General features: G+C 36.4%; 1 protein-coding gene across 7 annotated transcripts in view; it reads right to left on the bottom strand.

The window, feature by feature from the left end:
• The window catches only part of LOC128683548 (uncharacterized protein), a 227020-nt gene that overhangs the window by 52059 nt on the left and 159999 nt on the right, over nucleotides 1-14962 (bottom strand). For all 7 annotated transcript variants that reach the window (XM_053769275.2, XM_053769274.1, XM_053769277.1 and 4 more), the window contains exon 4: nucleotides 2218-2249. In XM_053769275.2, coding sequence (XP_053625250.1) covers nucleotides 2218-2249 — 32 coding nt within the window. The remainder of the gene's footprint in view (nucleotides 1-2217; nucleotides 2250-14962) is intronic.

The raw sequence follows: 14962 nt of genomic DNA, 5'->3' as shown, positions 1-14962 counted from the left end.
GCGCGTGAGGGTTACGCTGATTTGTTGACAGCCCGCAATTTAATGGTTAAACTTTATTGATATATATTTTAGACTATGTTGGGATTAGTGCTAAGATTTGTGCATGTTTGTTTACCTCATTTAGAAGCTTTTAATATGCGAATTGTTAGATATCAACCCATTTTATCACATCATCTCACCAAGTTTGATTCCACATTGGGTTGGATTGCCTCTTCTTCATATAATAATGAATGATATTCCGAATAAAAGTGAATAAACGAATATATTTACTAAATCATTAGCTTTTATCAAACAATTTATTCCACAAACAACTCAAAACTTTTAAAAATAAAAATAGAGGAGTTATAAAACACTCTGAGTAAAGCTTTTCTTTTCTTTTTAAACCTCAAAAATAATTTCTCGTATATTTTCTTCATAATTTTATGGAAAATAAAATGCCATGGTGATTTGGTATCGGCACCGCCATGCCCCAATAAAACGTAGCTCAATTACATCACAATGTCTTTGTTTCCCCAAAAAAGTAGTAATAAATAATACCGTATGTCGTTTCTCAGCACGTATGAAATTTATATCACGAAGAACCGTAGGACGATTTATTTGTAATGGACTAACGGGGAAGGACCCGAATACAGAATACAGTAAGTGCAGAATTGTAATATCGAAAAATATCGTGATTTTTCGCTATGTAAAAATAAATATTTACGAAAATCTGTTTCCTTATAGACTACAGTAATTATTTTACGCAATTTTCAACCTAGACTAGTTAAGAGTAAATAATACAGATAATCTCAAAGGTCTTATTGCTGCGCAAAAGAAGTCCCTCACTGCTCTGGAAGTTTTTACGTCGTTGCTCCATCGTCCTCCTCTCATTTCGTCGTAGTCACCTTGTAAAACAATAATAACATGGTAATTACTAGATGATTTTCGAGAGTTAAGACACGAAGATATGATCCACCCAATAACGTATAAACTTGGCACTAGAGCGTTAATCTTCTAACATTTTTTTAATTTGTAACTCAACAGTGGGTCCTTAGCTTTTCGATATTTCCTCGATTGGACGATTTATTTGATATTTTTTAGACAAATACTTTCTTGAACAACGGTGAAGTCACTATTTGAATCAGAAAATTGTTGCAACGTTATAATATACAAGTATTTAATTTGAAAATAATATAAAAAATACAGAATAGAAACAATTTTTTAAATCTATATTCTGTAATAAGACATAATACATTGGAACAGCTGGTAAATAAAATATATGTTGAAGAATTTCTGGAGAAATTCAGAAAACTAAATAGTCGATATATTTACTTATTTAATGTGTTATAACTTTTTGCTTGCCTGGAATAGGGTTGGTAAAGAATAAATTAAGATTGCAAAATGCTGTGATTCGACCTGAGATCTGAAATGATACGTGCGGCTTCATACATTTCCAAAATTAAAAATTATCGATTTCAATAATTCAATAACAGATTTCAAAACAGGCGACGTGGAAAGCAATAAGTGAGGCAAATAAAAAGTTGAAACAAGAAAATATAAATAACCTGGGCCCCAGTTCGTATATCACATGACGCGGGCGCCATGCGCACACGATTTGTGACTTAATCACTTTATTGGCAGCGGGGGAGGCTTATCGGAAAGAAATGCCGACCTTTGATCTTGGAACTGTAAACCATGTGGAACTCACATGTGTAAATAACTAGATAAATTGTTTATTAGATGATTATGTAGCAAGGTTCTTTTAGTTTCTAACCCATATAAGTAAGTCGAGGTTGGGAATAATGGATAAAATTGTTACGGTGTGTGCATGGACTCGATTAATCTATTATGATTATTTTGAAAACTATCGCTAGAGTAGATTATGCTCAAAAATTTAACACAGGCCAAGTTACGCGATTGAAGCCAATAATAAAATAATAATCTCCCTGTAACATTTAAGTACGCCATCATTACGCTATAACACGTTCTTAGGCCTGCTTATTTTTTCACTGTAAAATAAATACTTAAATTCACCGACTATTCATCGACAATTCGACCTCCATTCGATTCTAACTGCTTCCTGATGTACGAGTAAACAAGCTTGCACTTTTCCACGCGAGTTTTGGCGGTCACAGAAGCCATAAACTTGTCGGCCAAGTTTGGATTGCGCTTGTGGGGACGCCAGTGCTAGTTGTTTACCAGTTTTAACTGGATTGAACCGGTAATGTCCCTATTTACCTTGTTGGAATCCTCTCCGCAGTCGCGCGCATCTGAAAGAAGAAAAAATAACATTAGCCTTCAGTATTTTTGTGAATTTTGTGAACTTTGTTCGATCGAGCAGACACAACTGCTGGCCATTCTAACTTGGTAATAAAACATAACTTATCATAACATTTTTATGTTGCCTCTGAATTTTTTGATCTATTTTTGATTTCTGTGTCCCTGTATTAAACTGTAGTCCTCATTAATAATTATTACATCCAAGTCCGACACGCAAATATTTATTTTTCCACCGCTTTAATATTAATAATAACAAGAAAGGGGTACATAAGGCGCAGAATATACAAGTCTCGGCGGGCAGTGATTAGCCACAGTGCACACTACCGCACACACTCATTGACCAAAACTCTAAATAGATCAGTTAATCGATATTAGAAACGCCGATCTTCAATATATTTTTCATGTCAAACGGTACAAAATGACAAGGATATTTGACCCGAATACCAGTAATTTTCTTGTCTAATTTATTGTATCTATATCATGGATGAAGAGGCCCTAGGTGATCATAAATAAATGACTGATTGTCATTTATTTATGACGACAAAACGATTTTATTTATCATTCTAATTTGGAATTGTCATATATATTTCTTTTATCTATGGAATTGTCATATATTTTGACGAAGCTTGTGGCCGATACTTTTCTGTAAACGTTTTGACGAAGCATGTCTTTTGTAAAACTTCATGAAATAAATCTGATTACTGATTTAGCATAGCGAACCTTATGTAATACTACTACAATATAAAATCAAAAAGTGACAGTTTATAAAACTTATTCATTTCGTTGGTTCATTTTCATTCCTGGATTTTACCATGGATTATCCAGTATTGTGTATCAAACTTACCGAGTTGAACTCAAATTATTGTTTCTCAAATATTTTTCGTTAATTCTCATGCTAATGGGAAATATGTGATCTATTTCTTCGTAAGTCAACATGGCCACCGTACCTAAATATGTTTGTATTTGGGCTTTGCCGGTACACACCCAATATCGGATCCCTCCTGAGGATCAGCCATTACGCAGCCTCTTAACGACGGACGGTTTTAATTAAAAACTTCTTGCATTAGCATGTGTCCGGCCAATCATGATTCTAATACCCTCAAAATATTATTTAATTCCAAAGAGGAATTAAAATTTGCATTCCATGCTAATTGTGCAAATGTCGCTTACATTTTATTAATTTAAAAAATATATATTTGAAAATAATTTTCTTCTGACGGATGATCTAAATATGTTTTAGGTTGTCAACAAACAGATAGAGCATTTTGCCCAGCAGTGGGACACGTAATTACAGACTATAAAAAAAAACATCTTATGATATGTGCCTTAAGGTATTGAATATCTCTATAGATTTGGTAAATTTAAATACACATACAATACATATGACCTAAGATTATTTTCGCTTTGATTAATTTATTTTCCACAACAAAATGAAAATCCCGTTCACCTTGGTATACATTCTTGATTCAATCGAAATTTTAAATATAGACATCAATTTGCATGGTAAACATAATTTCGGTACTATATCGTCAACCAAATTGGTTTTCATATCGTAGATTGTTGTTATCGAACGTTATTAATGCATCGCAAGTGGGTCAGTGGCTCCTAAACTAACAGTGGATCAAGTGGAGTTCTTGGTAGTAAACAAGCACAGGTGGAGCAAGGATCCCCGCTTCAACCGCTGTCCGAGGCACAGAGTAAGTATATACGACTTGGGTAACAAAGTTATGTTAAGAATCTCCCTGCAGGATTTTAAAGTTGGTACGCTTACTAAGTTTCGTCTGCATTGATATCAGTGCATCTAACTTTATAAATATATATCTTTTATTCAGGTCATTAAGAGCATGAGCTATGAAGTATTTACTAACTTAACATGTTCATATACTGTATGAGTAGCACATTCTTAACTCACCGTTATTACATATGATTATTTATATGATAGCATTATGAATGAACGTCAGACCTGAAAAATACCCCACATGGGGTTTGGAACTGATCAGACCTAAATTTCGGAGTGCCCCCCTGTCCGAAGTTGGAAAGTATTCGCGAGCTCAAACATACCCGCTCGTTATGCATGCCTCGCTGGGTTTAATCACAACCCTGCCTCGGGCCCAGCTAATGTTTTCACTATGTATTTTTTAAGTACCGGTAACTTGTACCGGTATTCGAGGCCCGCGACGCGCTCTCGTTCTTATTACCTTACCCCCGTTGTAAACTGCAATACTTCATTTATACAACGTTAATTGGAAATTGCATGGCTCTGAATTTTAGGGGCCCCCAGAGGCAATAAAAAGAAAGGTTATAGTTTTCCCAAAAGAAAATAAACACAAGGTAAATAAAATTAGTTGTTCTAAAGCCGTAGCTATAAACTTTAAATCCTGTCTGATTCACTATTTCGCCAGGTTATTATTTGCTATAACTGCACGCTAACCCAATGTTCCGGACATTGGGTTAGCGTGTTGTTTCCAGGTAAACAAGGCAATTGTTGCCGAGTGCTCTCTTGATCGGCACACATGTCAAAGTTGGTGTATCGAGTCGAAGGTCCTCAGACATCTATTAGCAGCGCAGCATCCGTCGGGCGCCCACATCCGAGTCTCACTGTCTATTATGTGACGTGTCCAATATTGACACACTGTCCCGCCGATTGTGTGCACCTGACAAAGATCCCTCGTCACACGAATTTGGGTCTCTGTACATCGCTTTGATAACGCAATGGCATTATAATGTCTATCGCACAATAATGTGTATGGTTTGTATTCCAGACCGATTCCCGACCTATTTTATGGTCATATTCCCGTCGAACCGAGCGAGATAAGTCTCAAAAAGGTTATTAATCACGGCGCGAGCTAACGCCCGATTTTGTTTGACTTGGCGAAAGTTGTGCAGAGTCTTATTTATTTTTTATCAATTTCAGCCGAGCGAGCCTTAAAAGCGTTGCCCCGTTTTATTATAGGGACGTGAATTAGCAAAAAGAGAATGGATTTTGGTCGTGATTATGTCAAAAATAATTAATTATTATCGATTCAGTGCGGGAAGGGGACCGGATTGATGGGAGGCACCGAGCGTGGAGCCGCTCTTTAAAATTCGAAAGCTAATTACTCGGTAGCGAAGGAGAGCCCGCGGCAGGGACAGCCAAAGATTAGACGAATTCGATTTGTGTTCACAACTCGCGGATTAAGAAATAGAATTTGGTTATAAGGGCATTATTTCGCTTCTCCTTTATATTGGCGAGCGGTATCTCGTTAAATCCGGTGACTACACTTCAGGAGGAAGTTTACAATGTATGCGGGAGGGCACGGGCAGGCACGTGTGAGGGGCTCACCGCTCCAAGGAATTTCTTCATTCATTAAGCCGCGCGGTCCGTGATCGGCCTGTGAAGCAGTCGCTACATTGTACCACGGCGATGAGCCAAACTTTAATTTAGGCCAGTACCTGCGACCACTCGGCCCATTCATAATGAATCGCTCCCTCTGTTTAGTTTCGGGTGGTATTTAGTGTGTGACTGACATTTTCTATTCCGCCTCATCCGAAAAGCGACCGAAGATGGGCGGTTAGCTTCGAGAGTGGTTTTTGTACCGCCAATAAATCACTAGAAAGTTAAAACGCGAGAGAAAAATCACAGTCATCGGCCTCTTTTTAAATTAACGCCATTAGGTTCGAGATTTCCTCTTCGGAATAGAGTGCAAAAATTACCTCTCTTCGTCTGAGCGGACCGAGTAATTAGTAACGCTCGAGTTTTATTTGTTGACGTTCATTATTCGTTGATTTTGGCTAGGTGGGGGAGCGGGACGGGTGATTGCTTAGTACGGGGTTAGAAAGAGAGGCGAGTGTTCAATCGCGAGGCTGCACCTGCCGCCGCACGAATTTGCAATTTAAATTCTGAAGGAATATTTGGAGAGAGCTCCTTAACACGACATCTGCTTAAATCGTCGACGATGGAGTGACTGCGGCAGGACTCTTTGTGATTGCGACTTAATTGAAATAAAACAAAACCCTTTTATGATTCGAGAGCGATTTTGGAACGGGACCAATCTGTGAGCGAGTATTTTCGGGTGACATTGTTTTAATTCAATCAGGATTTGGAAAATAATTAATCTTTGACAACACATATGTTCTCAATTGTTCCAAATAATATATAGAATATTATTTCGCAGAGTAATTGTAGTGTAATATTACTCATTTATTTGTAATCTATCCACAAATTTGCGTTGGATGAAAAAAAAAAGAAAGATTTAAAAAATATATTCGTATCCAGTGAACAAGTAATATATTTGCAATAAAACAAAAACCAGAAATAAGTGTATCCCCAAAAATATCTCCAGTAAACCGAAGGGTTACACCTAATAAGTAATTGATTGATCCTCCACAGGATGATGTATCGTTTGTTCCGGACACCGACTAATAGGTGTTAGTGGGTGAATAAAAACGCAGGCGGAGTCGCGGGCCATTAATAACTATCCCCACTTCATTAACGATCAATCACATACGTCCTTGGCTCGGACAGGTGTTTTTTTTATTTTGATTAATATTTTTGGGAAAATGTTATAAATCAAAATAAATATGGTAGAAAAATGCTAAGACAAAAAGTTTTTAATGTAAAATTATACAGGGTTCATGTAAATGATAATAGCTTTACCTACTATATTACTTTTTAAATAAATAAATTACTAGGATAACATACTTTTTAATTACGTTTCTTTCACGATGTGTTTTTTCTATTTGGAATTAGCCAATAAACCAATATTGTAGGTAAATATTCAGCCAAAATAGAACAGCTATTTAAATATTCAGCCAATATTTAGGGTCATTGTGTAGACATAAATATATATAAAAATGAAATGAAATAAAAAAAATATTCGTGACGAAGCGCAGGACGTTTTCGTAGAGCTTCCGCTACAACCCGTAGCAAGCTACGCTTTGTCGTAGCTGTCCGCATCTACGATAAAGTAGAGGGTCAAATATAATTCACCAGGAAAGTTCTTTATTTATATATTTATGTACTTATTATAATAGGATAAAAATCACGATAAAAGACAATTATAAAAATGTCCTTGTAACACGTGGACACGTAATTACCTGACAAAATACAATCTATACAAGTTTTTAATCTAGAAAATAGTAGTAACTCAAAACATGCATAGATGAGAGAAATTATATTTTTATTCTATGTCTTCCCTTTTTCAAGGAAAATTAGCTAGTTAACTAATATTGTCAGAGACTTTCCCATTAGCCCCATACTCTCAAGAAAGAAACAGTGACGGAAGAGTTAATAATCTCATTAATTAACCGCGAGTGGGCCCGACGTTCTTTGTAATTAATGGCAACACCTCATCTATTAAATTAGCCCGGGAAGCGTGAATACACACGTGTGAAACAAGTGCCCAGCGTGTCCTGACCCCGCAACGATTTTGTAACAAAAATGTTGCGTAGTTTTCGTTTTTTACGTGTTGTGTTAAATTTTGCGAATTCTAATTGGTGGGACCATGTGGTCAAGATATTGATAGTTTCAATAAGCCCTTTAAATAATCGAACCGATGTGCAACAGGAAAAAGAGTTATTGTCGTCCGATCGGTCGGAAAAAAGATGTCAAGCCACGTGGTCAGAGCGTTCCTTTGTATCTGTTTGTATTCGTTATACCTATTTAAGTACGTAGTCACAAATATGTAACCTTTGTAGCTGACAGGTAACAATAGCATTCCCAAGGATCGTTTAAAGATTATAATGTATTGCGTTGAATATTTAGCTGATGAGTTTCGCACAAAGTGATTTGATTTTAAATATAACTTTAACTTACTAATTATAAAAGAGTTATTATAAAGAGTTTTTACATAAATTTTACTTTTACAGACTAAAACATCACACAATTTTGTTTAGTTAAATTCTACAATAAATACAGTACTTATATTCTTAAAAATATGTTGAGATATAAAAATATTTGTTTGTAAAAAAAAATAATAAATATTTGCCGTATTACTCGTAAATTCCTTACTATCTCTTCAATATATCATCATAAATATAAAAAAAAACATATTAAAGGAAGATATGTAAATATATAGATAATATAGATAAATAATAATAATCACGGTATAACAATAAACTATTGTAAGAAAACAGAGGTCAAGTGACACTGGCTACATGTCGTATAGACTTAACACAATAAATAAATTGCCCGTGAAGAAAATGTTATAAGAAAATTAATTTATCAAAAGCGCGGGATATGAGTTTCGACGTATCGTTTGATTGATTTCCTAGAATGGGGGTAAGTAGGGGTTAATTAGTTTGCAACAAAGGCTCCGCTAAATGAAATAAGTTTTAGTTGGTTCATGTTATCACAGTAAATGTATACGAAAAGTACACGCCTACTAGGTATGTGTTATTCTGACATATAGGTTGATCTTGATTGAAAATACCTACTGCTTTTGTTTTAAAAACTGATATATATTATTGTCCGTTCTTATTTTTTTAAATCTTAGAGTGGGTTTCATAAGTCTGCTTTGACGTTAACTATAATAACCTGCGCAGAATAACGGAAAGTACGCTATTTTGTTGAAACGACGGCGGCGTGTAGGGTAAAGTTAACGTCAAAGTTGACTGGTGCATCGTTAGTATTTATTTGAAACGTGCCATCAATGTCATATATCCGGGCCGTTGGCTGCACGTACAGCACGGCTTGTGGTTCCGCCCTAGATTAGGGCCACTTGGTATCCTGTCCTGGGTATCATACGAGGCGACTATGGAACACATAGCCTTGGCAATAATATCGTTCCCAAAGATTGTTGACGTCAAATTGGCGGTTAACTCAGAGCCTAATTAAAAAAAAATATATCTTATTTTATCGGCGTCATAGTCCCTAATGAAGCCACATACGCAAAGATGAGAGAAACTCCCTAAACTTGAGGTCAGGCATCTTTATGAAAGCCATATTGCATGAGTCTGCAAACTATACGCTTTGATCAATTAGATTTTATTACGGCTTTAATTAAAGGGTTCTAAGTGAAAGATTTATTGAGGTTTATCCTCATAACCGAGCTTAAAGGGCATTTCTCAATGGCATTGGATCTACTACAAGGTACTATGCGTTAAGATTAAGGGACGTAGGGGTCGCCTATGTTGATATTTGTATATGTTATATTATTGCACACACAAATCATTGTGTGTGCACATTTAGTTATGTCAGCTATGTCTTTTATACACAATATAATAAAATAAATTAGTTTATGTTAGTTTAAATTAGTATAACTTATAATTTCCATCATTGTTATAAATTAAAATTATAACAGTAAAAAGAAAATATTCATAACATGTTAAAGGTTTAGAAAACTCTTTTGTACGTTAAAATATTCGTATTAAATTCAATTAATTTTGACGCTACGAATTTTCCATTTTGTCCTCGAATACGGTCTGTAGCAAAACAAAGTTAGATAAGAAAACTTGTGTCATCTAAAAATGTATGTATTTAATTTGAATATAAATATATATAAGAAGGTATAATTAACAATTATCAGGCAATACGTCTACGTAGTCTAAAATTAGTTACGACTATGTAGCGATCGCAAATGAAGCTGACCCCACCCACAAGTACTTTATTGCTATAGAAATTAATATCTAAATATCTAAATAAGCGCAAATGTTACTACGGTCGACTAAACACGGGGCAATCTCACGCGTTATGAGCAGAGATGGGCAAAACTTGCCGTCTTTGTGAATATTACGATGACCTCTCGCGACAAATTTGTTAGGCAATTGTTTTATTTAGCATTTTTAGTTATGAGAAGGCAACGTCTACTTATTATTTTATTATTATTTTCATTATTCTCCTTTTCTTCAATGTGCCTAGAGAGGAGTCAGGTTGGGAGCTTCTAAATCGCAATAGATTTTTATGCCATATCCTTCCCTGCCTGCAGACTTACAATGTTTTATAAGGTTTTACAAATTTTCGCTTCGGGTTTTAATTGTACAGTGTAACATCGTATTTTCTCCTTCGATAATTATATCTTTTAAAGTTTTTTCAAGATAATTCGGATAATTTAAATGTATCATCTCAGCTCGCATGTAAAAATGTTATAATTCAATGTTGATTGACGGAAATATCTGTAATATACTCAGATTTATCTACGGATTTAAACCTGCACCTTTCAGATGGTACTCTAGCTCTTAGTTGATTAAGCCACAACTACTATATTTAGGTAAAAATGTTGCTAAAAAATATCGGAGTTGTTTTCAACTACAGGAAACTAGTACAAAAGCTAATTACCCGCGCTCACCACAGACAATGTAACTGCTCGAGTGATATACGTGCACTAAATCCTAATGCGGCGGCCCCGCGAGGTGGCGCTGTAAAGCCGAATGATCATAATAAAGTATGATTTCTTGGTCGGGGACGCGCCTTAACTCGCGTAATCACTCCTCAGGCGTACCCATATAATTCCTTAGTGCATAATGAAAGTTGATTAACATTATACCCGCGCATGTGTGTGTCCAACGCAGAATCCGTCCTAATTAAGAGCGAGGGAGGGTCGCGGCCGGCGGGGAGGGTATCGATCATCGCCAAGGAATCGACGCAGGGACCCGCAAAAAGGGGAAGCCCTCATCCGAAAATCAGCCGAACCTCTCAGCACATGTGTTTTGATTTAAATGCGCGCTAAGGGTCAGTTTTATGCGCGTTCCGTTCCAGAATGCTCCGGGCGTGTATTTGCAAATCCGATGAGAATAATTACACGGCTTACGAGCGCTTACCTACTGCCTTAGAGTGATTTGCATATTTTCTTGTGGCTTTGTGCTGGCCGGCACCCGAATGTGTCCGTAGAATTACAGTCAGAATTCATTTGAATCATTTTTAGTGAATTTGTCTATAAAAATAATAGATTAGACAAATTTTCAACGCTTAAACCAGCATAATAAATTCCAAATACGATACAAAGTTTGGCTAGCTACATACTATATACTTCAAATCTCATCTTTAGCCAAATTTTATAAAATCATCTTTAATGATGTTGAAAACCAGCTAAGAACCTTAAAACTGCCAAGTTATAGTTAAAATGAGTGCCATCTATGTATTTAAATATAGAATGAATTGGTATTTTATCTGAAATAGAGACGGGAGACTAGCTAGATATAAAATAGAACTGAAAGTTACTAAATGAGGTTTTTGCCTCAAAGCCGTTTGAAAAATGACTATGCAAGCTTGCATGGCGTACGCAAGGGGTTAATTTCCGAGTTGCGAAATCGTATTAGCCTGTCGAAACTGACAGTCCCTACAAAGATGAGTGGTTTCTCCTGTACTCAGCATATTTAGCCATTTACTGTTGGCGTACATTTATTAGTTGCTAAGCAAGGCATTTTGCCATATTGGTTAAGAGTCACTAACGATATTTTGTTAGAGAAATATTAACATGTGAAAATTGCTCAAGGCTAAACGAATTTTCCCTAAAACATTTTCGTTACGAGAGATCTTTCAGTAATTGGTGTCCATCGAGTCGTCCAAAACGTCGAACAAACACTAACAAAGCTGCTTATAAAAAAACGTCGGAAAACACTTATCGTGCTTGAGTGCAAATCGTCGACTGTCACTCGAAATCCCGGCGCGGACTGAGAAGAAACAAAAATAACAATCAAACAGATCTGAGGAAATGAGATCTGAAGGCGCGATCACCGGCGACCCTGGGGACCAGTTGCCTCTTCAAAACGACTTAATCTCTCAATTCACTAAGGAGTTAAGCCTTAAAAAATATTTCGACAGGCAACAAAGGGCCCCTCCGTCGTCGCGGTGTCTTTGACACGTCGCCGGCGGATTTTTTCGCGAGATCTCTTCTAGCGGGATGTCACTCACTTTGTATCGGCTTTGTCGCAAGAGGTTAAGCGGCGGTTTATTAGGCTCCACTTCCGATTCGCAAACAGAGGGGCGCTTAGCAGATCCATTTTTGATGTTCATTCTGAGTGTTGACAAAAAAATTGAATCGATTGACGGCATGCATGGAAGCTCTCGCGGTCGATATGAAAATGCGACAAGAGGGGTCGGCCCTTAATTAAGAATACGTGACAAAAGACGAGACGCGCACATAAATACGCTCGTATAGAAAAAGGTCCAGTTTAATCCAGTATTAACTCTTGTGCGCTTTTGATTTTAAACGACCGTGAAGTGCGTGGAGTGTTCCTAATTTGAGAGACTTGACAAATCTGGCTTCGGGCGCCCCTCGTTTAATCGAGCCTACACGTGTCGATATTAATGTTGATACAATGAAATAATAGACCGGAGGCGGTCACTATGGTTACGGGCCGAGTCGGTAAGGTTTATTTGAATGGAACGTTGAAATGAAAGGCTGTTAGCCCCGTTTGACCAGCGCAGCGGCGCGGGTCAGCGCTGGGCTGAGTCTGCAGCGAGATAATTAGCAGGCAAACAAGACAAACTTCGCGGCCGCCCAGGTGCTCGGCAAACACCAAGCAAGAAGTTTAACAGCAGTTTAATTGCGGAATGAAAACAGAAGCGCACTGAACACAGTTTAGTTCTAGTGAAAAGAACCGGCTGGCTATTGAGGTGAACAAATATAATCAAGAGTTTCCGTTTGAAGTTTATTTATGAAAATATGGTGCTTTTGCGGAAAATGTTGAAGTTACCTCATTATCACCAATATTTAAAGTTGGTTTTAATGACGTTTCTATAAGACTTTGGGTGGGTTGTTCCGTCATCACTAACGTGCGCAGAAAAACGTAAAGTACGCCATTTTTTCAAAGTCAGCGGCGCGCTGGTTAAAATCAACGTCATATTTGACGGTGCAACTCACTCTTATAATAGAACTTCATCGTAGGGTTATTTTTATAGGATTAATCGCTTTATAAGCTGAGTGCACATGGGCCCATAAATCGGCGCGTCAACAGCAGGCGAGGGTAAAGGTGCCGACACACGGGCGACCGTAAATTAGTGCGTGAGTCCGACCGACGTGGCCGTAATTGCGAAATCAGAGTTTAGATAATATCAATAAATCAAAAACTTGCTTCGTTTTATTTAGATTATATTATAATCTGCTATAATGCACTGAATAAAATTCAGGAATTTTTTTATTATGGTCATAACAATGTTGTATTCATATTGTATTCGCTAAGTATTTCTGTGCTAACGTACATAGAGCTCAATGTGTTAGCACATTAATTCAGCTAATAATAAGTTATTATGTATTTATTTGTATATACCTATGGTAATAGAAATAAACGTCTCCTATGTCTTTGTCTAAATAATAGTAAGTAAACTACTTGTTGTAGTCGTGGCACAAATTTGTCCGAGAGAATCTACCGAATTCACATATCGATGGCGAGCATCTACACGAAAAGTAGAAGATTAGTAAAATTACATAAGAATAATATACATACGAATGAATATATATTCATAGAGTTGAAATCGCGTCTAGGAACAAAATGTACCTACCATTACCAAGTTTTGTTAACACATAATTGGGACTAAATCCCTATTGGTATCCCGTATAGAGGGTATAGACGGTGCGTGTTCGGAGAAAATTAATGAAATTAAGCAGTACGTGGAAGAAATAACGAAGGAACGAATACTATGTAATACAATATGTTTGCGTGCTAATGCGACCATTGTGTTGACATTGTGTAGGATTTGATTATTTTTGTTGCGGTAAATAAGAACAGAGTTGGTAATACAAAAGCCTGTAGGTTGTATTTGAACCTCCATATAAAGTTTTCCTTTGTCTCAATATTCTTTGTTAGGTGTTATATATGAAGAAGTTTACGAGTTCAAGTTAAAAATAGTTGATATAAATCACATAGGGTACATCAATTGGTTTATGTTTCACAGTTTAATGAGTTGAATAATTTGAATCGTTTACGCTGCCCATTGAACAGATGTTACTATAATCAAACAGTAATATTATCTTTTCAAAATACGTATTTTTAGAAATTTTATAATAGTCAGTTTAGTGAGGAGAATAAAATAATTTAACAATGACATGACGAAGACTTGAGGCGTTTGTGTAGCAACATATCAGCGCCACCATCACATTTTTATCAATCTATATTTGTTCTTGGCGTAAAATAAAAAAAATACTTGAGATATTACGCCACACTAAATAAAAAAGATTATTAGCTATATTACATTTATAATTTCTATTTTTCTGTGTGCGGCTAATAGCGCCTTAATGCGACAAACGTCTAAATTATTCAAGTAAATTAAATCCCGAACAACACGGCAGTGCCATCAAATAATAAAACATACGTATCAGCGCAACTTCCTATCTGTACAAAGTTCGTCATGATTACACTCATGTTAAACATCAAGGAGGCAATAATATTTGGAAATAGTAATTAAATTCCACATTAGAGGCACAAAGCAGAAGACTCGGGGCGGAACCTAATTTTCATAGCTGATTAGACGTGCCCCACATGGGATCACGGAACGTAACGTCCGTATTCTGTGATGACATGAAAATGCTCATTTTGATATGAAAGAGACATTTCTGTAATGTTATTTACAAGTGATATAAAGATAAGTTATTTATTTAAACTTAAATATGTGAATGGAATTGTGTGACAGTCACACTTTAATAAAAATCATAAATTCGAAATCAGAATAGTGATTCCGACGAGCATGTCACCCCGATCTGACGTCGAATGCATGCCATGTCATCGCACGTCATATTTGACGTCTTGTTCGTGGGAAACAAACGTGAAAAATTTAATAATTTCTGTA

This window comes from Plodia interpunctella, chromosome 3 (assembly GCF_027563975.2).
Source record: "Plodia interpunctella isolate USDA-ARS_2022_Savannah chromosome 3, ilPloInte3.2, whole genome shotgun sequence".
In the NCBI taxonomy this organism is placed as follows: Eukaryota; Metazoa; Arthropoda; class Insecta; order Lepidoptera; family Pyralidae; genus Plodia; species Plodia interpunctella.
This window is presented reverse-complemented; position numbering and strand designations above follow the sequence as displayed.